A 27784-nucleotide genomic window follows, 5' to 3' on the forward strand; every position below is an offset into this window, starting at 1 on the left:
TGCGCTTTTTCCTTACTATTATAATGGAAACGAATCGTATATATACCCCAAAATTTGAAGAAAGCGGGCAAGAGGGGTACACTTCACTTTAAACGTCAATATTAGAAAGGTTTGGGAAGATAATAGGTATAACTTTATTTTAAACGATTTAACTATTATTAATGTTAATAATTGAAGATTAAAATAATTAAAAATAATTATATTTATTTAAATATTAAAGATAATCTTGTTTCTCAACTCAAAATTAATACGGAAAGATTTAAAAAGCAGTCTATGTTTTTGTCTGTGTGTGTCCGTCCATTGTTACACTAGTGCGTCGCGTTAGCAGTTAGCCTTGTGTTGATGTGTTAAGAAATCATACAGAACCTTAATATTCCCTTTTTCCATAATATAAAGTGAATATGTGGAAGTATTTTTCGTAATTATGATGCATTTAGTACTTTTGTAGCTTTAAAGCTCTGTTTCATTTTGATATTCCAAAGATTTATTTTAATATTGTTATTTGAAATGGCTGTTTATATATTGCGTAAGCTATACTACATCTGTATATAGAATAATCCTTGGTTTAGTAATTTCATGAAGAAAACTAAGACCTAGACTCAGGCGCGTATAACAAGTATTATCCGCAATAGGCTGAGTGAAACAAAGAGTATATAATTGAGGCCTGAGGTGAAGTAAACTTTTGGCTTTGATTTTCGTGTCTGAAATGAACAGACATCAACGGTTCAGAGTGAGCCGAAAGTTAAATACACTCTTAAATAATAATAATAAGGTTAGTAAAAGGGCTAATGGTAAACGGCTAGTAACTACAGACTTATTATTCTCTTTATGGTGCGCATTTACTATTAGTGCGTCTAGCTACAATTTAGCTTTGGTGTTATTTAACGTTAACATTCATGTTGGCAAACTAAGAATATTGTTGAGGTGAGACGAGACGATAGTGTTTACACTGCAAACCAGTTGTGAATGTAGCTTTCAGAATATAGGGTAAACAGCTGAAGCGTAGACTTCATTTCCTGTTCTTTTCCCCATTGACTGATTTCCATGTGTCCAAGATTTATCCTTATTGGATGTAAAATGTCGTCTGCTTTACTGTACATTCGCTATGTTTGGAATACTGCTTCAATATTTCGTAAATTTTTACTTCAAAAAAGTGAAATAATTCCATATCTAGGTAAATACGTTTGTAGTAGTAGACCTCTTGACACGGAGAGGTAATATTTTGGTTTTCCCAACTTGTAATTAGTTATGTTTTTTTTTACCAACCCGAGAATGCGAAGGTCCTAAAATACTTCTAATATGTCCAATTAAAGGAGTGGCGCCCTAAGCGCACCTCGGCGGTAAAATTTCTTAAAAAACTTTGCTATATTGTACATTTTTGATAACAAGAAATGAGAGTTACAATTTAGATTTGTACACGACACGCGGAACCATTTTTGCCTCTAAATAAAGTATTATTTTTGAACATGCACCAACTCACTTCGTGTCTTCCTTAGAAATTCAAATGGACCACTTGGTAATTATGGATTAAAATGTCTGCTTCAAGTGATTACCTTTCCTAAATCGTTCTTTTACTTCTTGGTTTAATATGAATCAAGTTGAAATTAATGTTTAATGTTTAAGATATATCTTTTTTGCATTAGCATGACGTTAAATTAGACTTGAGATTAGCCTAAAACTCTTAGCCATTATTTTTATAATTGCTAGCGTAGTTGATGCGTAATTGAAAATAACATCGAGATCCTAATTTAATTTTCAATCACATATTACGTATATTGCCTCTTATTTTGCTGTTCTACAATGTCATAAATCAGAAAACAAGCCAAGTGTTACTCCAATAAAAAGGATTAATTCGAGAATGAAGAAGCGTAGTAAGCTTCAATGACTCGCTTATTAAATAACATAAATTATTCAAATTATGATGATGGTTTTGCCCTGTAATTTTCCCAAGCACTTTTGGCCAAAAAAGAAAGTAATCTATAAAATTTCAAAGCTTCGTTGCATCTTAAATTATCCATGAAACTTGTCATTTAAGAAAACGACCGCTATAGGCCATCTCGATCAAAAACGCATTGCAAAAATAAAATATCAGTGCTTCTTTATTTACGGATTAAATAGTAATTCAATGTGATATCATAGTTTAAAAAATATTTTGCTACAAGAGAGTTTAATTCATAGTTTGTAGGGTTCATACGGTATTTCCACCACGCAGAGGTTGGAACGAGTGGTTGGAAAGGTTAAGCAATGGATTATGGTAAGGTAACGATTTCCGTTCGTTCTTGTGGTAATAGGGTTAGATCATGGTCAGACTTTATGGTGGTAATTGCGAATTGGATTTTGATAGTATGGTTAAGCATTGTGAATTGGCTTGTACCTAGTAGTCCTTTAATGATAATACATTCGTGCATATAAAATTATTTTCTTCTGTTTATAACAAGGATATAAGTTATTATCAAGACATAATAAGTAAGAAGCAAACATTTGGTATACAGGGTGCTAACCTTTACCGGTGACTAGTCTACGTGTTGCAGACTGGTGTTATGAAGGGATTATTGTATGAAATGTACAGACGCTATAGAAAATTTCGATGTAACTAAGAGGGAATGACACGGGGGCAAAACTTTGCCTTCCATCTCGCTTTTTATCATGAAAGTGCGCAGAGACGGCAATGCATCAACCCCCTTGTATGTCCCGATACTGAGGGCTGCTTACCCCTTTTTTACATCGAAAAGGTCTATTAGTCTATTAGGTAAATTAAATAAGTTTGGAGACCAGTGACTTTGGTTCATTTGGTTTCTTCAATTAATGTTATTCCGACTACTAATTTAATTATTGTACTAGCGCTTGTGAATTTCTACAAATTATCAAAACTATGCCTTTGAAGAAAGTTATCTCATACGGAAAGAGAGACTTAATTAATGTAATTAATACGTTTTGTTTACGATACGATTTGGTCCGAATATTTTCTGTTCAAGCGAAAAGTTCGGCATTTGAAAATGAAAGAAATCACTTTGAATATATTAGAATTTATTTAGCATTAATCGTGTATTACGTAAGCCGTTTAATAGCATATTTGACGCGTAATTAGACCCTAAAGAAAGTAATAAATTTCGATGGAAATGATGAGTTTTCCCAGAACTAATTGCAATTTTCCCTCGTTTTCCGAAAATTAGAATATACCCATAGCAGGGATAGATTTAATTTAGAAGTAGGAATGGAGTACGGTTAGTATTCACTTCAGTCCGACTCATAGCCCAGTATAGAGCCCCTACCACCAACACGTAACAAAAAGTTTAAATTACCTTATTGGCTCACTTAAACTACGATTTGATGACGTTGCTGACGGGGACGGCGAAAAAAAAAGTAATTCCTTTTTACCTCTGTCGCTATGACCCGCTTCATTTTCATACCCCTTCGTCCCGTGGAGGGGGGTGCAGGACTTTGACGCGCGCCCACATTACTCCGTTCTCCATTCCTACATCTAAAATTAAATTTATCCCCGCCTATAGGTATATTTCTTCTTGCTGAAACTAAAAACAACACAATTTATATACGCTCTCACATTTTCCTTGCTTGTTTTTTTTTTCTTTCACCCTTTTGTTACTTGTTAATGCCATCATAAGTAACATAGCCTCAATAAGTATGTTATGCACTTCCCATTGCGATATTACTAAATTTCTTAAAATGTTAAGGTTTGTTCCGAAGTTGTAGAAATGGGTATTGCATGAACTTGGCACCGTAATACAGGGTGTCCCAAAAAGGGGGGTAGTACAGTAGGTTACATGGGCAATTTTGAATTAAAAATGTTCAGTGGCATTTTACGCTAATAAGTTATGGGTATTTTCCCATTTTCCCCAATTGGTATCGTCCTACAGTTTGTTATTTAAATTTAAGGGGTCATCCCTAAAACGCGCTAACCATTACTTGTAAATTAATGTCGTAAAACATTTTCAACTATAGAGTACTAAGATCCTACACCATTTTAGCATAAGTTTATAAGATATGTTCCATAAGTGTGTCACTCGTTAATGAGAGCTTGTCATGAAGTGACGTAGGTGAAACGTCATAGATTCTCGTAAAGCGACGCCTGGTGAGGCACTGTCAAAGGCTTAGTACAGACTAAATAGGAGGATGGACTGCAAAACCGAGTGTAGTCAATTCTCGCGTCGTTCTTGAACTAGCTCTCATTAACCCTCTAGCATTACGAAGTATAGGTAGTGACATACTTATGGAACATATCTTATAAACTTATGATTTTAGGTATTACTCCTTGATGTTAAAACCATAAGTTTATAAGATATGTTCCATAAGTATGACACTTCCTATACTTCGTAATGCTAGATACTTACTGAGAGCTAGTTCGAGAATCGACTACACTCGGTTTTGAAGTCCATCGTCCTGTTTAGTCTACTGCCTTTGACAGTGCCTCAGCAGGCGTCGCTTTACGAGAATATATGACGTTTCACCTACGTCACTTCATGACAAGCTCTCAGTAACCAGTCACAAACTTATGGAACATATCTAATGAACGTATTGGCTTGCTGGACCCAAAGGGTCACGTCAAGGATAGCTCGTGTTGACAAATGTCAAGTTACTTGGCGGAAATAATGTTTTTTCTAGGAAACACACCACCATTGACATATTTTTGCGAGTGATATACTTCTGGTTGTTGTATTACTTTTGATTCCACCTATAAACTGTTACATTGTTTCAAGACTCGAGTCTTGTTCAGTCTGTAGAATTCAGCAACACTACATTCTTTCTTACGAGACGTAACATCACTTAATCATACGCCTCAGCTTTTCCTACATTATGAAGCGCGAATAAAATTTGGTTGTAGACCTAATTAATCACAGATTAAATTGTCATTAAGCATATACAATACGGTGACGTAATAATGACGTTGTTTAATTTTAAATGTAAGAAAATAAATAGGGCTTTGACTTTCTGAGTGAACAAAGAACCCTTTCAGTAAACGTAAGTCAAATTTTACGAACTATTTGAGTTTAAAGGAGCATTGTTCAGACAAATTCCCTGACTTTTTCGGTTTTTCTGACAATGTGTGGTTTTTCCCTGACCTTATTTTAGCCAAAGGTTATCAATATTAACATTTTTAACCACTTTTTATAGTGGTTTTATTGTTTGAAACAATAAAATTCAAACGTTACAATTTTCCGAAATATTCACCTATTAAATTCTGACCTTTTCCCAACTTGTCTATAAATTCACTTGAGTTTTTCTGGTTTCCCTGGCATCAGCCATTAAACATAAGAAGTAGATCTATCTTTAATAAATTACTAAATCTCTAAGAACTGTTATGGTCTGCTACTACGAACTTTCTCGTGACGACAATTTCACACCCTCCTATCTCTTACCTCGGTTTTGGCAACCATATTGGAAGTCATCAGCTTAGGCCATACAATTTATACTACCAATATTGACGTCACGTCCTGGTAACTCCTCCCCTATCAGTACCACTCTATTTCTATTGCCTTTGTTTAATTTATCACTTAAATTTCTATGATAATTTTATGGACTCCATCCTAGGGACTAGGAGAGGAGAAAAAATAATACAAGTATTTTCTTTTGTACAAAAAGGATATTGTTCTAAGTTTATGCAGCTGGGTTAAGGCTTAAGCCAACCACTGGTCATGGCCCGTCCTATGACAAAGAGACAGAAAGATGGCATGGGACAGTGACCCTATCTTCTCTAAATTTATGGTTCTTGCTAGCTGTGGACAAGATGGGTCGAAATGTCAAATTAAATAATTATTAAGTTGGCTTCCTTTAGGTTTTATTAGGAAAGCTACTTCACACGGTTAAGACCTACCCTTTGGTTTGAAATAATACATCGAAATGCTATAGACTTACAGCTCGAGCTAGTTCGAGAACGACGCGAGAATTTACTACACTCGGTTTAGCAGTCCATCTTACTATTTAGTTTGTACTAAGCCTTTGACAGCGCCTCATCAAGCGTTGCTTTACGAGAATCTATGACGTTTCACTTTATTAAAAGATCTCAGCAACCAGTGACAAACTTGTGGAACATATCTTATGAACTTATGGTAAACTTAATGGTTTAACTGAGGTTATAAGTAATTTTAGGATAAAGTTTAAATTTCGAAGGGTCTAAGTTCTCTTTTAAGCCTATTTTTAAACCTAAATTTCTTTACACAACAAAGATCAATCAATCAATAAATCAACAAAAACTTACGGAATACTGTCAATACCTTACCACCGATTTAATTAACATTGATTATTCTGGGTCGCTATATACTATCAGGGATAGATTTAATTTTAGAAGTAGGAATGGAGAACGGTTAATATTTACTTCAGTCCGACTCATAGCCCAGTATAGAGCCCCTCCCACCAACACGTAAAAACAAGTTTAAATTATCTTATTGGCTCACTTAAACTACGATTTGATGACGTTGCTGACGGGGACGGCGAAATATACGTAATTCCCTTTTACCTCTGTTGCTATGACCCGCCTCTTCTTTCAGACCCCCACTCCCGTCCCGTGGAAGGGGGTCCGGGACCTTGACGCGTTCCCACATTACTCTGTTCTCCATTCCTACTTCTAAAATTAAATCTATCCCTGATACTATAGACGGACTTTAAGGCTTGGGTTTGATCATGCCCCCATATTTTGAATTGGCGGCCCGATGAGTAACAAAAATGTCATGACGGGAAAACGCTGGGGTTTTTGCAGCTACTAGTAGATATAAAAACAAAGATAGGTTCAATGGCAGGCTAATGCACTAGTTTCTTTATAACAATTAATGGCAGCATATACTCTCCAATTACGCGTCTTCCATATTAAGTTCCATATGCCTAGCTTTTCACGCACTGATATTAAATATTGGTTCTCACAACTTATTTCGGACCAAGGCCTCCAGAAGGCAAAGTACGATCCAAGCATTACCGACTATTTAGTTACTTAACATTACAAAGAGAGTTCCGCATCATTGACGAAGAGGAAACGCCACTAATATAAACAAGCCCGTGTTTCCCTTCTCCTAGCGCGCTTAATGGACAAACGCTAATTCAAGGCGATGAAAGAAGACAATTATTTAAGTAAAAACGATTTAGCCCAATTCAGAAAATGATACAGCATGCGAGAAGAGGGAGAGCCAGAGAGAAACGGGCAAAAGGGGGATGAATTTGTTATGACTGTCAATGGAGACAATACGATCCATATATGGGACGTCGACCTTCCTAGTTATTTATAAACAAATACCAGAAGTGAGATGAGACTAGAAGTACTGAGCTAACCAAATTCTTCACTTGGCGAAAGTGAGTATTCTTGATAACACACCAACGGTTGGCCCTCTGGTGGCGGTTTCAGAAATTCCCCTCCAAAACGTGAGACGCTCGCGACGCAAGACGGCCGAACTATATTCAAGCACCTGCGTCCGTGTTCCGCGGCTTTAGGTTGAGGGGAAGGGGGTCGGAAATGTTTTTGGAACTCGACCAATTTTTTTCTCTCTAGTGTAGGCGAGTTGGAAGCGGCATAAAATCCTCAAATTTGTTCACTAGTTCCAGGATCTACTACCAATGCTAGAGCTCTTTACTTCTAGTCTCATCCTACTTCTGCAAATACTTAACAGAGCCTTTCCCACTCCGGCCTGCAGCTAAGTTAACAAAACTTAACATCGTACGCCTCATTTTACGCCTAGTGGATTTCTAACCTTAAAGGCGTCATTTTTGCCACTTGCTCCTTATTATGGCAAAATGCGCGTGGACACACTTGCCTATGTGTCAGCTACGGCAGAAGTTAATGAATTCTATCCTAGAAGTGTAAGACTCTGAGCCTATTCTAAACCATATCTGTTAGGCAGCTTGTATAATAATTCCGAGCCCCGCGCCATCTACGAAATTTCACGATTTGGTCTGGAGGCAAAGAGAATATACCAAGAGGAGCAGAAACTTTGTAAATAGGGACCGGCTCTGAATTTGGAGAAACTAGTTTCGGTTGTTCACGTGACCGTGTTGTCTGCTTAAAAATTACCTTTTGTACGTCAATGTTCAACCCAGAGATCAACCCAGGCTTTGCCACCACCAAAAATAAGCAGTCGACATAATTTAACCAATAAAAGGCGTCGCTGCTTAGCCAATCAACACAAACCGGATCTAGTTACTCCAAAACCGTGGCCGGGCTTTTCAAAAGCCTTGTGAAAGGCTAGACTTTCTGCTCCTTTTGGTATATTCTCTTTGGTGGAAACTATCTATAGGATGAGCCGAAACTGCTTTAGCTAGGAAGCTCAATTATTTTATTTTTGTTTTACCAATCAGCAGCCATCTTGAAAAATGGCAGCCCTTAAATGTAACCTACACCTTACTTACGGAATATAGTCCTTTATTAATATTTAGTATACTGATTGCTATCCCATATAGACAGACAGGCTTTATGGCTATAAGGTTGAACATGCCACCGTCTTTTAAAATGGCCGCCTTAAAAGTAACAAATAAGTCAGGTCGCTAGTGCTATTAATTTTGTATATATTCCAAATCATACGCTATTAATGACGAGATTGTGATAATTTTTCGAAATGTTAATTCTGGTTCTGCGTGAATAGTTGAGCCAGGTTGGGTGGGTTGGGGTAATTGTTGTCAAACAAGGAACTGGCGCTTTTAATCTAATAACTGAATGCAATATGACTTTAAAGCCTCGTGAACATTTCCCGTCAGCTGAGTCCAGAAATATACATCTGCCATCCGGCGACATTTCCCCTCAAAGCGGAAGTTACAATCAGCGCGCCACGAGACTCCATTAAAACGTTCATTCTAAAAATTCCCCGACCCCTATATAGGGCCTTCAGGAATTATTATTATTACGTATAATATCTTTATCGAAATTAGAACTTTAGGATAGACGCGTACTGGATTTACAGTAGCTAGTAACAGAAATAACTTCAACTGAAGCCATCGGATGAACCAAAGTCATTCATCACCGTTGGTAGCACCGTTGGTAGCAATGTTTCAATGTCGACGGACACCATTTTGAATATTTTAAATTGGAAATATTAAATGTAATGGGTTATGAACACTTGTTTTGTAAGTCCGGTAACCAATGGCATTGGTTCATTTGGTTTCTTCAATTATAACAAGTTTATAAAATATGTTCCAAAGTATGACTTTCCATATACTTTGTAATGCTAGAGACTTAATTAGATCTTGTTCGAGAACGACTCGAGAATTGACTACACGCGGTTTTGTAATCCATCTTCCTATATAGTCTGTACTAACCATTGAAAGCGCCTCACCATCACCAGGCTTCGCTTTACGAGAATCTAACGTTTTACCTACGTCACATCATGACAAACTCTCAGTAACCAGTAACAAACTTATAGAACATATCTTATAATCTTATGATTACAAGTTTCCTATAAACGTTCATTTACTTTCCCTACTAGCACCTGTACATCCTGTACACATTATCCCTGCAAAACACCAACTCTTCAGTTCAAATATCTAGACTGGTCAACCGGGAATGTTTCCACCTTTTATATGGGATTTACGAGAGTAATTTCCATGGGTTAGTGGTGTTTTTTTTGTTGTTGTTGGTGCATGTATCTTATAAACCTTATAGGATTGGGATAACTGGGGGCATTTACGATACAAAACCACGGGGTGCACGAACAAGGGCAGATTAGGACTGTAGAATATCAAGGTTACTCCGGGTTTTTTTCTGTTTTATGGAGGTCACTCGAAAAATCAAAAACCTGTTTAAAGGTAGGCGAGAGTAGGTTAGCACATGAGATGTATTCGCCTGAGCAAACCCTACTCTGATCATAGAAATTACTTGTTTGCTGATGCTCTTTAGAATTAAAAAGTTCATAGGAATGTGATACACCGCCCTCCGTCGCTTTGCCACAACAAATCTGCCTAAAGTCCGGTATTTTCCGACAGTTTCGAATGGTAAAGAGACCACATTTAATGGTGCCGAAACCCGAAATTAGTGATCTAATTTTCGGAACTTGGTGATATCACGTGGAACGATTGGATTTGTTACCGTTAAGGGCGATTTCCAGGATTAAATGATCACACACTGGATCGCCAGAGCCCCTTAATCTATAATGTTTAAACTAGTTTGACGGGAAAGTCCGGTCATGGCTAGCTAGCATGCACTTAAGAAAAAGTGAATTGATGTTTATCACTCACCTAACAATGTTGGGATGCTCGAAACTATCTAGATGCTTGAGTAGCGCGATTTCCCTCAGAGTATTCATTGGCACACCATCCTCAGTTAGAGGAACTCGAACTTTCTTCAAAGCCACGACCTCACCCTCGCGAGCCAAGTCTTTCGCTTTGTAAACGGTTCCGTAGGCTCCTGTTCCGATCACGGCCACTTCTTCGTAGTTCCGGGCGTTGTTTTGGATCGTTACGTAAGGATTCCTAAGCTCTAGCGTATCGGCTCCCGCCATAGCGTGGCCTCGTTGACTTCCTCCCATGTTACCACCGCTCTGATTGTTGCCCGCACCGCCGTTTCCCGAACTTGGTGTGGTTCTGGTGGTGGTGGCCTGCATTATTTAACGACGGACACTGATTTTGATTAAGCCGCATTCATTCCTTTGTTTTAACGACTACTGTAAAGAGAAACAATATTGGATTAAGATTTAATACAAACTGTAAATTTTACCCAATGGAATGGGTCAAACGATGGGTTTTTCTGTAATAGGCCATCCCATTAATTATTTGCTGAGAAACCGACACAGGTTATTTCCCTCGCTCAAAAGGCAACACTAGACGGAGCCCGAGTTCACTACACGCGGTGACGCGGGAGGGTAGCCAACTCGCACTGTCTCTAACGGAGCTTCTTGAAGCGATGGAAATAACCCAAGGAGGCGTTCCAGCCCCTGTGGTGTTTGCTTCTCTTCTGGAATTCTAGAGGGTCATAACCATTAGGCCCTTCTAGATAAGAACCCACACCCTCCCGTATTGTTACAGAAACAATTTGCAGGTTTTAAGCTAAGCGTCCCATAGAAAAAGCATTGTGTTTTGGTGGTCCCGCACATCTTATAGCTAAGGAACAACAGGGAAGTAGAGGTTCGGAATACTTTTAAATTAACAAGCAACTATTGAACGTTGAACTTCTGAAGTTTCATTAAGAACAATTTAGTCTAAGTATTTTATTTTCATTAATTTTGAAATTATGGTAAAACAGTTATTCGATGAACAAAGTCAGTCTCAAATGTTATCGCGTTCAAACGTATTTGGTCCAATTTTCGTGCTTCTTGAAACACAAAGGGGCCAGGCCTTGTGCGTGCTAACTAGTTAAGTTGCTAAATTGCTGTTTTAAAAGGGAAAAAACGGAAAAAAGACTATAGGGGATATTTTAGTAAATTTTCAAAATTGCCCAAATTATGAGAGAATTATTATTTCTAGCAATAATTCGTTAAACAACTTATGACGCAGCGTTGTCAAAATAAAAGAATCGGAGAAAAAACTAAATTTTCCTGTTGAGGGTTATTGAACGCAGAATTGGCGTCGTAAACATTACAGGCTTTCTTTCTTGTCTCACTTTTAGCCATGTTAGAACCGTTGAAGTACAATATTTGTTACTAAGGCTTAGTAAGTTGAATGAAACTCGGTAATCAGCTGGTAAGAAAGCTAATCGCGTTTAAAGATTATTTGTCCTAAACACTCTTAAGAATTTCTTACCGAGAAACGATAACAAATTCATTCAGGGTGCGGGCGGTTGTCGCCTCAGCTGAGTTTCTATGTCGTAACGGAAGGTTCGCGCTTGATATGAATTTTACACAGCCCCGATATGGAATCACAACAAGAAACGACAAGATTACGCGATATTGTCAGATTCAATTGAAAATAGACACCCCACCAACACTAAAGCTTACTGCATACTAAAGCGAGTATGAAGATTGCACGTTTCGAAGCGTATGCGTTTGAAAAATCTCGCCAAAGCTCGCGTTACGGTCATAGCGACACCTGGCGATCCTATTCACGCGGGAAAAGGCACACCCTATGCAACACTTCAAAACGCTAATGTATAGTAAGCTTAAAGGCCGACTTCCATCGAAAAGAGTTCTAGCGAATTGAAAACAGAGCATCGAGTCTAACAATGGAGCAACCGTGCCGATTTTCGAAGCCCCGCTGGGGTAAAAGATGGAAGGGTTCTAGCTAACTGAAGATACACAATAGAGAATTTCCTTCAGGGGAAAGCAAAAATTCGAGAGGAAATAAATTTAAAAGGATTTCTATTGTTCATCTTCAGGTCGCTAGAACCACATTGCACGGCTTTCAGTTAGCAAGAACCCTTCCAACTTTTGACCCAGCGGGGCTTCGAAAATCGGCACGGTCGCTTCAATGTTTGACTCGATGCTCGGTTTTCAGAACACTTTTCGCTGGACGTCGGCCTTTAAGAGCGAGACGTTAGGAACTGGTGATTATGAGTCAACAGTGTTCTTTGACATTTTGACGTAAAGGCCGCAGTAACCAGTTATAATTAGTGCTTTAAGAATGACCCCTTAAAATTATGTAAGATACTCAATGACAATGTTAATTTAATTAAGGGATCACGCGTAAAACAATAATCTTAACTGGCTTAGGGTGTCCGTTTCGACTCAAAATTAACCATAAAGCCCACTGTACTAGGTCCTACCACAATTTATGGAGTACCGTCATACTATTTGTAAGCTCCGTTTTCGCGACACCTGCTAAAGCAGAGTCTATAGGTAGAAGCGCAACAATTAATAGGGGTTTAGTTCCCTATCCCGTTTTCTGGAAAAACCCAATCTATAACATGATAGGGATAGTGAACAAACCTAGATAGCACAGCGCGAGGAAGTGTCATAGATTATTATTACAATTGAAAAATATAAATCAGATAATCGTTTCGCATATTAACTCTAAGAAAATGCTTATTCTCTACCTCAAGGGCCCTATGTAGTTTGTTTCATCACTGACTAAATATTACCACGGTCCCGTCGTCCCGTTATGTGATGCTGGCGACAAAAACCTGGTAGAACCCAACTGATTTTTCTTGTCTTTAATTATTATTGATAGCATCGCTAAGGTTTAGTGCAAAAACTTCAATGTGGTATTATAAAACTTCAATGTGGTATTATCAATGAACGCTACTCATTAACAGCCGTTACCCTCCCCAAAATTACGAGAAAACAAACATAATTTATGCGCTGCTTATCTGTCAGTGGTATGTGTGTTTGTGGAGCTTGGATACACAAAAAAAAAGGTTTGGTGAGGAAGTAGCTAAGAAAAAATCCCCTCAAGCTCCGAACTTGTACTCGAAAAGAATTCCATTGTAAAGTCCACTGGGTGTTTTGTGGCGACACTCAATTCTTGGCTAATATTGTACCTCCTCTTTTGTGAGCTGGAATTGTGGAAGTGGTGTCACACACATACCGTTCTACCCGTAATTCTCGAGAGGACATTCGGTTCGTGGAAACCTCTAGACTTAGCTACTTGTTTTGGAGAACTTAATAATATGTAAGCATGATGAAAGTCAAAAGATATTGTTTTAGTGATGACGCTCGAGGATTGGGATTGCAGACTGCTTTAGAGAACCTGAGTCGGCTGCTGTCGGCACGGAAATGATTTTATATTATATTCAACAATAACGCGCATCAAAAATTTGTTTAGGGTCTAACACGAGACACGTAGCTATTTAAAGTTTGGTAGTCATGTTTTCTACTTGTTTTTAACTAGAGACGAAGTCATTTGTCGTGGAAACCTCTCGACTTTGTAGTGCCCTTTATCGTTATGAACTTAATCGTTGACTAGTGAGTAGTGACGTCACTAGTTGACTTTCCTCGTCTTGAAGATCCCGGACTAAATGAATTTTACGTACACAGTAATAAAGGAATACTTAAGGAATGAAGAGTAATCTATAGGCCTCGATTAAAACAACTGGAAAATGTTTACTTAGGCAGAGTGCGTTCGTTATCTATGCAAGTTGTAAACTAGCAACAACATATATGACTGACTTTGACCCCTCTTTTTCAAAGCCTTATCGTTTAAAATTTGCACCGTTCATTTCCGTTGAAGTTTTGGAAGAGCGAAATTATTTCGAACGCTAGTACATGATTTCTAAAAATCAACTAACTTGTTTTACGTTGGGCTTGGTGTTTATGTCGATGTTACAAAGGCGCGGTCAGTCGCACTTACCGAATTAAGCTTCGTGTAATTATACGGGATAGTTTTTTTGCGGCTGAACACTGAAAAGAACATGAAGAAAAATGTGTTTGTTTCCGTAGACCAACTTTGTTATTTGTTAAAACGTTCATAGACGCGACCGCGGGTCAAGCAAAGCCAATAGGTATAAACAGCAAGGATTAATATGGTTGCACAGAAGCTAGAAACATTCTAATGTTCATGTTTGTACACAAAAATCTGTGTATAGACCATTTCATTAATGCCATAGAACAAGTAAACACTAAACAGGCGGGAAATCTTCCAAGACGATCTTCTGATAACATGCCCAAACGATGAAGAGTATTTCGAAAACTTGGAAACAGTCCTCGTCTATAAGGAGCAGGACTGAAATTGACACGAGAAAAATGCGTGTTCTCAACGAATTCGGTGGAATACCTCGGACACTTGTTGGATGAGAAAGATCTCTCACTTTCAGAGAAGAAAATTAGATCCATCATGGAAGCACCACAGCCAACAAAAGTAACCGAGCTGAAATACTTCCTGGGACTAGTAACTCTAAGTTCGTGTAAAATATGTCGGACCTGCTCAGGCCTCTGTACAAACTCACCAAAAAGGAACAACCTCGGACATGGGACAAAGACACCAACGTAGCTTTCCTCAAGACTAAAGGAATACTAGCTTGATTCAGAATTCTAGTACATTACGATCCGACCAAGTCACTGGTCCTTGCTTCCTATGCCTCTCGGCTTCAGCGGTTTTCAACGTGAAATTGAACGTCTATACTAGCAAATATTCTCAACGTCGAAATTTTCCAAGACTATCTTCTGATTACTGATCCAAATGATGAAGAGCAGTCCTGTCGCGTGTAAAAGAAGACAAGTACGATCGTCCAATCGTTTTCGACTGGAGAAAACTGTCGTCCGCAGAAAAATATTACAGACAAACCGAAAAAGAATCTCTGTTCTTGGTCTTTGGAATAACACGTTTCCGGGAATACTGACACAGAAGACGTTTCATCTTACTTACCGACCACATCCCTTTGACGATAAACACCTACAGCAGCATGAATACAGCTAGCCCTTTGGTCGCCTATGACCTGCGATATCAAATACGCGCCAGGAAGTCAAATCGGAAACGCAGATACCCTTGCCGGATACACGCGAAACCACTCAGCAACCAATGGAGTACGTAATGTTACTCAATGATACAATTTTCGGTCCGATCACCACCATGGACATAATATTAACATTGGAGAAAGATGACACCCCTGTACTTCGTCAAAAATGGTTGGCCAAAGTAAGTTCTAGACAACCTGAAACCTTTCAGTTCACGAAGACACAAACTTAAAGCCAAGTCAGGAGAAATACTGTGGCACAATCGCACGTACATTCACGAGCGATACCGACAAAAAATACAGGAAGAGCTAAACGTTTAGCCAGAACTACTGTGTGGTGGGGCAAAACATCGACCGAGAAGTCGAGAACTTGGTTTCAAATTGTCATGCCCAAAAAAAGTGAGAGCTCACTGGCCAAAAACAACTGTTCCAATGGGACGAGTCCATATCGATTACCTGGTAGATAAATAAGATATTCCAACATGATAGAAGCGGTTACAACAGAATCAACCACGTCCTCAACCAGCACTGATTCTCATGGACATCTTCGCACGCCATGGATTTCCGAAATGCCTCATTTCAGACAACGGGACTAACTTGAATTAAACATTTGACCACTGCTCCTTACCGAGGGTCCTCAAACTGTAAGAGCAGTAGATACGGTGAAACACAGTTTCGCCAAGCTGACACTAGGTGCCATGAAGTAAGGGAGGAGCTGTGTAGCCGCTTGGATTTACTGAAACCCGTTCCTTTAACTTCAACAGCTCCAAAACAGCGAGAGGAACTCGCAGTTAACAAAAATATTCGGTTCAAGTCACAAAGTATGGGCGAATAACTACTGGCAAAGACCAAGTTGGTTTGAAGGATCTATAATGCTCTCAGTTTCGACACCATTCGGAACCATACGCAGAGGTGTATATCAAATTATACCACGAATTCAAAACGTCTCTATATAATCGCTTACGAGCATCAGAGATTCCTCGGAAGCACAACAGAACACGCAGCAACAACAGACACTACAGTCTTACGAAATCATTTCAGCCATTTCCGAACCAACAAACCACGCGAAGGAAGACAAATCCAATGCCAAGAAGATCCTCAAGATCAACCAAACCACCAGATCGTTTAATGTTTTACCAGAAGCACTAGAACTTAGACTTATCTACTGTATAGTTAGCCTATTTCTATTATGTATAAATAATATTATGTATCATTACCACTCCAAATGACGATGACGTAATAAATTCTATTTATTGCTTCCGATTGCGGTTTTTTAATTCTGATTACTTGCGATTATGGTTTCTTTAATTCTACTGATTACTTGCGATTATGGTTTCTTTAATTCTACTGATTACTTGCGATTATGGTTTCCTTAATTCTACTGATTACTTGCGATTATGATTTCTTTAATTCTACTGATTACTTGCGATTATGGTTTCTTTAATTCTACTGATTACTTGCGATTATGGTTTCTTTAATTCTACTGATTACTTGCGATTATGGTTTCTTTAATTCTACTGATTACTTGCGATTATGGTTTCTTTAATTCTACTGATTACTTGCGATTATGGTTTCTTTAATTCTACTGATTACTTGCGATTATGGTTTCTTTAATTCTACTGATTACTTGCGATTATGGTTTCTTTAATTCTACTGATTACTTGCGATTATGGTTTCTTTAATTCTACTGATTACTTGCGATTATGGTTTCTTTAATTCTACTGATTACTTGCGATTATGGTTTCTTTAATTCTACTGATTACTTGCGATTATGGTTTCTTTAATTCTACTGCTTACTTGCGATTATGGTTTCTTTAATTCTACTGATTACTGTTCGAATTTTATTGGTTACTTGTCACCACTGTTTGAATACAACCAGAAGTGAGATGAGACTAGAAGTGAAGGGCTCTATCATTGATAGTAGATCCTGGCACTAGTGAACAAATTTGAGTATTTTATGCCGCTTCCCACGCGCCTACACTACTGAGAAAAAAATTGGTCGAGTTCCAAAAACATTTCCTACCCCTTTCCCCTCAACCTAAAGCGGCCGAACACGGACGCGGCTCCTTGAATCTAGTTTGGCCGTCTACCACCGCGAGCGTCTCACGTTTTGGAGGGAAAATTCAGAAACCGCTACTAGAGGGCCAACCGTTCTTGTGTTATCAAGAATATTCACTCTCGCCGAGTGAAGAATTTGGTTAGCTCAGTACTTCTGGTCTCATCTCACTTCTGATACAACTTATTACTTGTGATTACTATTTCAATTCTATTGATTACTGTGTATTCTACTGATAACTTGTGATTACTGTTTGAAATCTACTGATCCACTAAAATCAAATTGCCCAACTTTTCCCTGACCTTGTTAAAAGTTCGTCATGTTTCTCGGTCATTTTGACCAAACTTTAAATTATATTTTTCTGTCAATTTTGGAAAACATTAAACTCACTTTCTTTGGTCAATTTTGACCCATAATATAATAGCTTGACTTTTCCGTGTTTCTAACCTACGACAACCCAGCAATTATAAAATACACACACAAACACGATTGATAACCGCTACTTTCCAAATTCTTTCCCCAAAGTGAGCTCACCCAAAACTGAAGTTCGTAAAATCAATGCAGTGAGCACGTATATTAGAGCTCACTGATCAAAGGTGGGTCACTCATCACTCCAAGACCCGAGGAAACCCTAATAAAACGCCTTCGAGAATTTCGATTGCAGACCTGTTTCTTCCTCCTTGGAAATAATAATAACTGTTTGTTTATTGTGCAAATCAACAGTACATCGTAATGACCTTCTAGGATTTACACTCCTCAGTACAAGAGAACATCGTAAGGGGTTCTGGCTTGCAGGCGGCACTAAATCAATGGTGGAACCAGTCTGGGAAATAAGGATATTTTTTTAAACTTGTCCTTGGGACCAGTGACCCCCTAGGGTCCGAAATAATAAAATGGTCTCCGGATTGATCCCAGCTTTTGTTCTACCATAGATTTGCAATAAATAAACTGGTCTCGAGGACCAGTAAACCCCACTTCTCGAATTTAAAAACTAGTCCAAGCAATTTATTAACTGGTTTTGGACCAGAGGAAGTGTGTTATTTCCCAAACTGTATCGTTTAAAGGGATACTCTCAGCTGAAAATTTCAGAGCCGCGTTTTCTTTTTTCCTGGTTTGTTTTAATTAAATATGAAGTCTCTAATGTTTTTCTGATTTTTCAAACATTTTTATCAATGAAAATTAAATTTTTTAAAATTTGTTAGGTTTAGCCAATGCCTACGAGATAGACATCTATCTATCTCGTAGGCATTGGTTTAGCAATGGGTTTCGATTTTAGCACGCCAATAAAAACTTCTTTAGGGATAGAGACAAATCAGCCAATCCCGTGAGGTTTAGAGAATACTTAGTCCTATGCTGTCTGCTTCAAATAGGTAAAGCTAAGTTTAAAAGGGCGGGAAATAAGGATTTCTAGAATGGCCTCGTCATCATTGACTCCCCGGGACCCGTCGTCTGCTAAAGCTTGAGGACGATAGTAACATAAGAAATCAGAATAAAAATACTAAATTTCTGTCAATAATGTCCCTTTAAAGACTAATTAAATGCTAATTACTTTGTAATAAGAGATAATTTTTTATATATTTTCATTTTTATGTTTAGAAAAAGGCCGAGAGCAATTCGTCACTGTATTTTTATACGCTGAAACTTAAACTCTTTTCTCAGTTTTATGGTTCTGGTAAGATGCAAGTACGAACGAAACTTTTAAGTTCTTTCGTAGTATCATCTCGCCTCCAGGCGGCGACGGCCGCTAAACAGTTCAGGGCCTTTCACCCTGAAAGAGGGCTTCCTTTCGGCATGCGTAGTACCCCCTCCTCGCCACCCACAAAGATTCCCACCCTTCGTTGATAAAAATTCAAACCACCCTCTCCCCCCTCCCTCCCGCTCCTCCGCTTCAAACCCCCTTCTTTCTCCCGCTTCTTTCTGCCAAAACATTTTGCTCGGTTCCCCTTCTATCTACACAAAAAGATTTTAAATGTCCCTGGAGGAGAAACTTTTATTTCCTGTCGCTTTATCAAAATTAATCGCTTTCAAGAAAAACTTATTAAATCGACTTTTGGTTTCATTTATGCGTCTGATAATGTACGACGATAAAATCTAAGATGTAATCAAGAAGTGATATCTAGTTTATTAGGGAGAAGGTATAAGATCCCTAAGTATTTGCGCGCCATAGTCCCAGTCCCCCTTTCAAAATACGAGGGGGACGTAAAAGGAGGCCGGGCTATTTTGCCTCTCCTCAGTCGGTAAATATGACTGTAATTTTCGTCATTCGAGTCGCGATGACGTGAGTTTTCAAGAACCAATGAGGTGCTAGTTGTAATTTAGAGGCGGGGACTAACTTCGGACCTACGTTTGGACTGGAGATAAAGCTGGAAATGTGGCGAATTTATGCCTTCTCCCTAATAAACTAGATATCACTTCTTGATGTAATCTCGACTTTATCAATAATGCTAGTTAAGGTTGTAATCTCGCTTTAATCAAACTAGTTAAAGATGTAATCTCGCTTTAATCAAACTAGTTAAAGATGTAATCTCGCTTTAATCAAACTAGTTAAAGATGTAATCTCGCTTTAATCAAACTAGTTAAAGATGTAATCTCGCTTTAATCAAACTAGTTAAAGATGTAATCTCGCTTTAATCAAACTAGTTAAAGATGTAATCTCGCTTTAATCAAACTAGTTAAAGATGTAATCTCGCTTTAATCAAACTAGTTAAAGATGTAATCTCGCTTTAATCAAACTAGTTAAAGATGTAATCTCGCTTTAATCAAAACTAGTTAAAGATGTAATCTCGCTTTAATCAAAACAGTTTAGGTTGTAATCTCGCTTCAATCAAAACAGTTTAGGTTGTAATCTCGCTTCAATCGAAACAGTTTAGGTTGAAATCTCGCTTCAATCGAAACAGTTTAGGTTGTAATCTCGCTTCAATCGAAACAGTTTAGGTTGTAATCTCGCTTCAATCGAAACAGTATAGGTTGTAATCTCGCTTCAATCGAAACAGTTTAGGTTGTAATCTCGCTTTAATCGAAACAGTTTAGGATATAATCTCGCTTTAATCGAAATAGTTTAGGATATAATCTCGCTTTAATCGAAATAGTTTAGGATATAATCTCGCTTTAATCGAAATAGTTTAGGATATAATCTCGCTTTAATCGAAATAGTTTAGGATATAATCTCGCTTTAATCGAAATAGTTTAGGATATAATCTCGCTTTAATCGAAATAGTTTAGGATATAATCTCCCTTTAATCGAAATAGTTTAGGATATAATCTCGCTTTAATCGAAATAGTTTAGGATATAATCTCGCTTTAATCGAAATAGTTTAGGATATAATCTCGCTTTAATCGAAATAGTTTAGGATATAATCTCGCTTTAATCGAAATAGTTTAGGATATAATCTCGCTTTAATCGAAATATTTTAGGATATAATCTCGCTTTAATCGAAATAGTTTAGGATATAATCTCGCTTTAATCGAAATAGTTTAGGATATAATCTCGCTTTAATCGAAATAGTTTAGGATATAATCTCGCTTTAATCGAAATAGTATAGGATATAGTCTGGCTTTAATCGAAATAGTATAGGATATAGTCTGGCTTTAATCGAAATAGTATAGGATATAGTCTGGCTTTAATCGAAATAGTATAGGATATAGTCTGGCTTTAATCGAAATAGTATAGGATATAGTCTGGCTTTAATCGAAATAGTATAGGTTATAGTCTGGCTTTAATCGAAATAGTTTAGGTTATAGTCTGGCTTTAATCGAAATAGTTTAGGTTATAGTCTGGCTTTAATCGAAATAGTTTAGGTTATAGTCTGGCTTTAATCGAAATAGTTTAGGTTATAGTCTGGCTTTAATGGAAATAGTTTAGGTTATAGTCTGGCTTTAATCGAAATAGTTTAGATTATAGTCTGGCTTTAATCGAAATAGTTTAGGTTATAGTCTGGCTTTAATCGAAATAGTTTAGGTTATAGTCTGGCTTTAATCGAAATAGTTTAGGATATAATCTGGCTTTAATCGAAATAGTTTAGGTTGTAATCTCACTTTAATCGAAATAGTTTAGGATATAATCTGGCTTTAATCGAAATAGTTTAGGATATAATCTGGCTTTAATCGAAATAGTTTAGGATATAATCTGGCTTTAATCGAAATAGTTTAGGATATAATCTCGCTTTAATCGAAATAGTTTAGGATGTAATCTCGATTTAATAAAAGTGAAAAAAATGCTTTCTCCGGGGTACTTTAAAACCTTTATTCTCAAGTCTAAAAGTTCTCCGGCTGCAGAGTGCGGCGCGGAGTAGTAAGTCAGCTGATCAGAGACGTCACAGCCTCGTCGTCTGCAGCTAGCGAGAGAAACGGGGGAAGTCGGGGAACCTCGAATTTCAGCGAGTCTCACGGACTGAGCGTAAACCCCCTCGAGCAGAGAAACGAGAGTCGAGTCAAACAAAAAAAAAATTTAAAAACAAAAAAAAATGTACCTAAAAATTCCGACGCGAAAACCCTGAAGAATTTAAAACATCTTTAAATAAAAACCGCCGTCTGCTACTAGACGACGATTACTTTTATGACCGAGGCTTAACAAATAAATCCGGAAAAAAACCACGCGAAAGTGGATTTTAATTAATTTAATTTAATATAATTAATAAGGAAACGAAGTGGATTAATTTAAAGATGGAAAAAATTGTATTTACCTTATTTAAGAAATATCCAACAGAAGTAGATAAAACAAGCGTAGAAGTTTATAGTTAATTTATTTCTTTAAAAGTATATACAAAGTGAGTTCATTTCTATTGGCAGATCGAGACTGGCGGTCGTCTTCGCGTCAAGTTCGCGAGAACGGGGCAGCTGAAACTATGCTGTTTAGACTAGCTATAAAAACCAAATGAGACTTTCATGGGAGAGTTTCTCTCGATTACCGTCCCCCCTTCGTTTCTCTACCCCCCCCCCCAGCGAACGCAACTTTGAAGCTGCCTTCCCCCCTCCCAAACCCCCACTTTTTTTCAACTCTAAACTCTCCCCAATCTCTTTAACTAAAATCCAAACTCTACTTACTACCAATGGTTTTTTAAAATATACATAAAACCATTAACTATTGCCACGTTGCTATTACTAAAATTTAAATATTTACTCTGTGGGTTTAATTAGAACAATTGTAAATTTCTATGTTATTCGAATTTTGCTATTAGAGTTATTTTAAGGTATGGGAACACATTCGTCTTAAAATTCCCTTAAAATCCTATATTTTTTTAATATATTTACGCGTAATACCATCAAATATACTTTAAAATCATTTTGACTTTGCCTAACTTACAAATAATAAAATTTTGTTGTTTAATAGCTAAATAATCGCCGTTTCGATTCAAATTTAGCAACTGCGTATTTGCTCTCTGCTGACTAACCAAAGTCCAGTTCCATTTTGGAAATTTCTTTTATCCAATTTCGAAATTTCAATAGATAGAGACCTACAGTGTCAAATCAATATGTAGAAATAATATTATTCAAAATAACCACATTTTTATCCTATAGAATCCTATTAAACCGAAACAAAATAACCAATTTTTCTTATTTCTTATAGGAAATTTAAATTTTTGACTGGTTAGGTTAACTATAAACATTAATAGATATCAATTTGAAATTAATTTCAAATTCACCTGAAACCGAAGTTATGGTTTAATTATATTAGCGTCTAAATTGTGAGTCGTTATATTTTGAAACGTGGATGGAGGCTTATAATCCGTATAGCCATCTCGTCGCATATAATAGCATAATCGCGATGTAAAGGAGTTATTTATTTGAGTAGCACAAGTCTCTGTATTGTTGCCAACGGCTCGAACCAACGAATGGAAGGCTAGCGCGCTAAAATTGACGCCATATTATCCCGGAATATCGCTTAATTTCGAACCATTTCAATGGCAAAGGCTTACATAACTATTTTAAAACCCATTTAAATTTAATTACCAACTAAAAAATTATTATATACATGATTGGTTACATTTCAAATAACCCGCGTGTATAGCATCAGTCTCGGACAAAGGCTTAGTTCAAGATATATTTTTAAATAAGCGTTTTAAACCAAATTAAAATATTAAATTAATTATTTAAAACAATTAGGTATAGGATCGGCTAATTTCTAACTCCTGTACTATATCACTGTTTTTAATAACTGATTTAAATCCTTTTAAACAGAATTAACTATTTAAAATATAGAGTCGGTTGATCGCTAACCCAAGTGTCAGATTACAGGCAAAATAAAACTATTTAAAACCCATTTAAACTGAAATAATTATGTATTTAATAATGATTTTAAATCCGTTAAAACAGAGTTATTTAACATTATTAAAAATAGGATCGGTTAATGTCTAACACCACCATCAAGGCATAATTCGTTATAATAACCATTTAAAAGCCATTTAAATCCAATTAATTATAGTTTTAAATAATAATTATAAATCCATTAAAACAGAGTTAACTATTTAAAATAAATAAAATTATTATTGTTTAATTTCCAACCCACGAATCGGATCAAATTCAAATATATTCATATTTGGTGTCATTAACCATTTAAAACCCATTTAAATCAAATAACTATTTTAATTAATTATATATATAGGATCGGTTAAATTTTAGTTCTATCATCAATCTCAGGCTAAGACTTATTTCAAAATATTAGCCATTTTAACTATTAAATATTGGTTAAGTTATATACACATCATCAAGCTCATGCAGGCAAAGGCTTATTTGACTAAAAAACCCTTTTATATCAAATTAAGTAGAATAAACTCTATATAATAATTATATATAGGATCGGAAATATCTGCCGACTAATTAGAGACCATTTTTAATTATCACATTTAATAATTAACTACTTAAATTAACTTAAAAAGACTTAAATTTCTCGAAAAGATTCAACGTTTTCGGCGCCATTTTTGAAATCTGCCTTTGGATTTCGCTATAAATACTGACTAAAACGATTGTTTTCTCTTGTATTTTAGGCTTATATCTTAGTTAACGACACGATGGTAATAAATATGTCAATAATAATTAATTTACAATAGTAATTAGGGTTAAATTAACATAATTTCAACCAATTTTAACGTTGGGAGATTTGTTTTCAATATTAAAGTCGTTGGAAATCGCGCGTTGACTTGACATCATGATTACATTGCTAATTTAAATATAATTAAATATTTTCAGTAATGACACTTTAATTATCTATATTATAAACTAATTTAAACTTAATTTTATTGTATAATAAAAAAAATTTCAGATGTTTTGCATTGCATATATACGTAATATTTTTTCTAGTGATGAACTTGGATATTTAATAACTTAATGATTGTATTTATATTTAATTAATGTACTGCGAAATATTAATCCCAAATATGAAATTAAGGCCCATATTTATAATTTTTTACATTAAACGTTTAGGTTAAACTTAAATATGAACAAGACTGCATTTTGTATTTTTACTTAATTTCAGTTGATTCTCAACAGAAATTAGTTAAAGAACCAAAATCAAGGATAATATCAATGAGAAGTTTATTTGCTTAATTATTTAGGAAAATTACATATTTATTTTATGCTTGAAAAAGACAGTCAAAGAAAACTTTAATTTCTATACCATAACAGAAATTAGCTACATTTTTCTTTTTAGCGAAACTTTTAAGGCAATTCATGTACATTTTAATATCTTCGCAACATAACTTACCCGTATTTATCTGCTAAACATAATTATCATGTAAAATTTAATTGCTTCATAACATTAATTACCTATATTTATATAGAAACCTTAATTCAATGATTATTTTAATGCCAATAAACAACAGAAACCCAGAAAAATATTGAATTTTTGGTTTTAAGATTTTCTTTGTAGTTCCATGGTAATTTACGGCTATTTACCACGGCAATTGGTAAATGACCGATGGCAAATCGTACCGACAAAATGCCTAGTACTAATATGCTTCACCACTATATAAAATCATCACATATTCAAAAAATCTTGCTTGATTCGTATTGATTTATTTATTTATTAAATTGTTTTATTTTAAATTTTATTTCTAACGACTATAGTCTTATACGTTTTAATTTTGAATATTTTTCAACAATTATTGCGTTAAACAGGATTGAAAGCATTTTACAGATAATTCTCGGTTTCAAAGAGTATTTCAGCTTAATTTCCAGGCATATTTTATACTGAATGAATCTTTATAATCTAAAATAGCACGACTTTGAACTGTACTCACGAAATTAACAAATGTTTAAATTTAAATGCTCAACAATGTAATTTCCTAAAATTCGGTTATGATTCTTATGATTTACCCTGATATTTACCCTGATTTTTCACATTTCAATGAACCCTACCTGTTTAATAGAATTAGTTAACAAAAACCGGTTAAAAATATTTCTCTCAAATTTGGGAGACATTTACATTTTTTTAAAAATAAAAAGAGTAAGCCTTCCCTATTAATTTTTAATTATACTTCAACATAATGAATAAGAATTAACTATAAACGTTGATCAATATTCAATATCACAATTAATTAAAATCTATATTTGACTTATAAAATTATTTGAAAAATATCCGGATTAAAGTGTATATCTTCGATAACATTTAAAATCTAATTTAATTAAAAATCCAACGTAATTTTATAACTAAACTATACATTTATAGGATCGGACTGATGTATTCTTTGTTATGAAGGCAATTATTACATGTTTAAAATCATGTGTCATCAATGTATGCACTTAGAAACAAGCTACTCACAAAACCGCTTCGATATTAGAAATTTACGCAGTTTTTAAGTGAGATTAATTAAAATATTATTTCATTATGAACATTATTCAATTATATAGGAAGCGTAGGTCCAGACACACCTATATATTTAGTTTATTAAGCCTTCATTAGTCAATAATAGAAATTATTACTCTTAAACACGCAAATATGAAAAATTAGAAAAATTCTTTTAAGTACAAATACGAACGCGCAGACCAAACAGCTTGTGCGAAGTGAAACTAATAACTATATATAGCATTGCTATAACGATATCTACTACAAAAAAAAAGAAAAAAAAACAAAACAGAATTTAGTATACCGCGGCCATCTTGGAAATTGGCCGAATGCCGACGATAGAAATTAAACTAAAATCTTCCTAACGCAATAGTTTCCTTATACGTTAGAAGCGTTGCCAGATGTACTATAATTATAGTACAATACGATAATTTTAAGAGTTTTTTCGAAGCGTACGATAATTTTGACGCTGTACTATATATAGTACATACGCTAAATTCGATAATTCGGCTTAGGCGAACTATAATTTTGAATTTAGCGGGAAATTGAACTAATCTGGGCACAAAAGTCTCGCTAGGTGTCAAAAAAATGAAATATAAGGCAGTGAATCGTGTTGATCCCATAGTAATAATACACTTAAGGCCAAAGGCAGGATGTGAGAAACGCGTGGAGACGTTATTTACCTATCAACACTAAAAATACTGGTTCTTTCAATCATATTTAGGGGCTGTAAATGGTTTTTGGTTCGAATATTAAGCCTTGTTTTGAACTGGCGTGGCGACCGCATAAAAGTAGACAAAACATCCTCTTTTGTTATGGTAAACAGGGCTTGGAAATCAAATGGTGATGCACATTTTTCAATGGATTTTCTTATTTTTTTTTTGTTCGAAACCGACCATTAATTCGTTCCACAAATATTTTACGAAGAATAAGAGTCTTATCTCTCCATATTTGACCTCTTAAACAAATACATCTCAAAAACCAACCAGTGTCAACTCAAAACTGCCCTTTTGTTAACAACACCTGTTGATAAAAATAGTTCCATAGAACGACACTCTTTCAACTTTGATCTCGCCTTTGATAAGGTTATCTTGGATTTTGACCGCCGAAACAAATAGGCCTAGTTATTTATCAAACATTTCGTAAATTCGAAGAAGCGACTACATGGTGATGCATAAGTAATATGTTTTCAAGCAAAACCCCTCAAATAAATTTAGCTTAACGTCAACGGGAAGTTCATATCATACTTGATCATACTCATTGTTATGGTACTTTATTATGACTTTATTACTGCATCATTAGGCTTCAGTTCTATTAAAAGATTTCCATGAACTAAGTAGAATGAAGATAAACAAGTATAACATGTAGACAAACCTTAATTTCATAAGTAATTGAGCATTACGGCAATGGGAAGTGTTTTACTTATTTTTATAATTCTATTGTTGATATAATAGACTAGTCCATTAATGCCATAAGAGAAGCAAACACCTTAGATGCCCAACCCCTCTGCGTTGGTTTCTCTGCAAATATTTAATAGAATAGTTAGGCCTATCTTCGATGTGACGACAGAGGGCTATTAAAGGGAATGAGAAGCTTCGTTCGAAAAACCTCTGATTTATATAAAAAAAGATAGAATTAATTCCTGTGAATTCAAAAATATCAAGCTTTTAATTCTCCGATTTCTGCTTATTTGGCCGCAATA

General features: G+C 35.9%; 1 protein-coding gene across 2 annotated transcripts in view; it reads right to left on the reverse strand.

The window, feature by feature from the left end:
• Positions 1 to 27784, reverse strand: part of Cdk4 (Cyclin-dependent kinase 4) — a 59804-nt gene that overhangs the window by 19571 nt on the left and 12449 nt on the right. The window contains exons 1-2 of one of the 2 annotated variants that reach the window (XM_089846826.1): positions 21986 to 22183; positions 10165 to 10589 (exon numbers count right to left, since the gene is read on the reverse strand). In XM_089846826.1, the coding sequence (XP_089702952.1) occupies positions 10165 to 10529 (365 nt within the window). In that variant the 5' untranslated portion in view covers positions 10530 to 10589; positions 21986 to 22183. Of the gene's footprint in view, positions 1 to 10164; positions 10590 to 21985; positions 22184 to 27784 lie in introns of those variants that run through there. The other variant, XM_089846818.1, reaches the window with a different exon arrangement.

The sequence above is a fragment of the Phalangium opilio genome, unplaced genomic scaffold (assembly GCF_054372755.1).
Source record: "Phalangium opilio isolate 3A_F unplaced genomic scaffold, DU_Popi_V2 ptg000009l_1, whole genome shotgun sequence".
Taxonomy (NCBI): Eukaryota; Metazoa; Arthropoda; class Arachnida; order Opiliones; family Phalangiidae; genus Phalangium; species Phalangium opilio.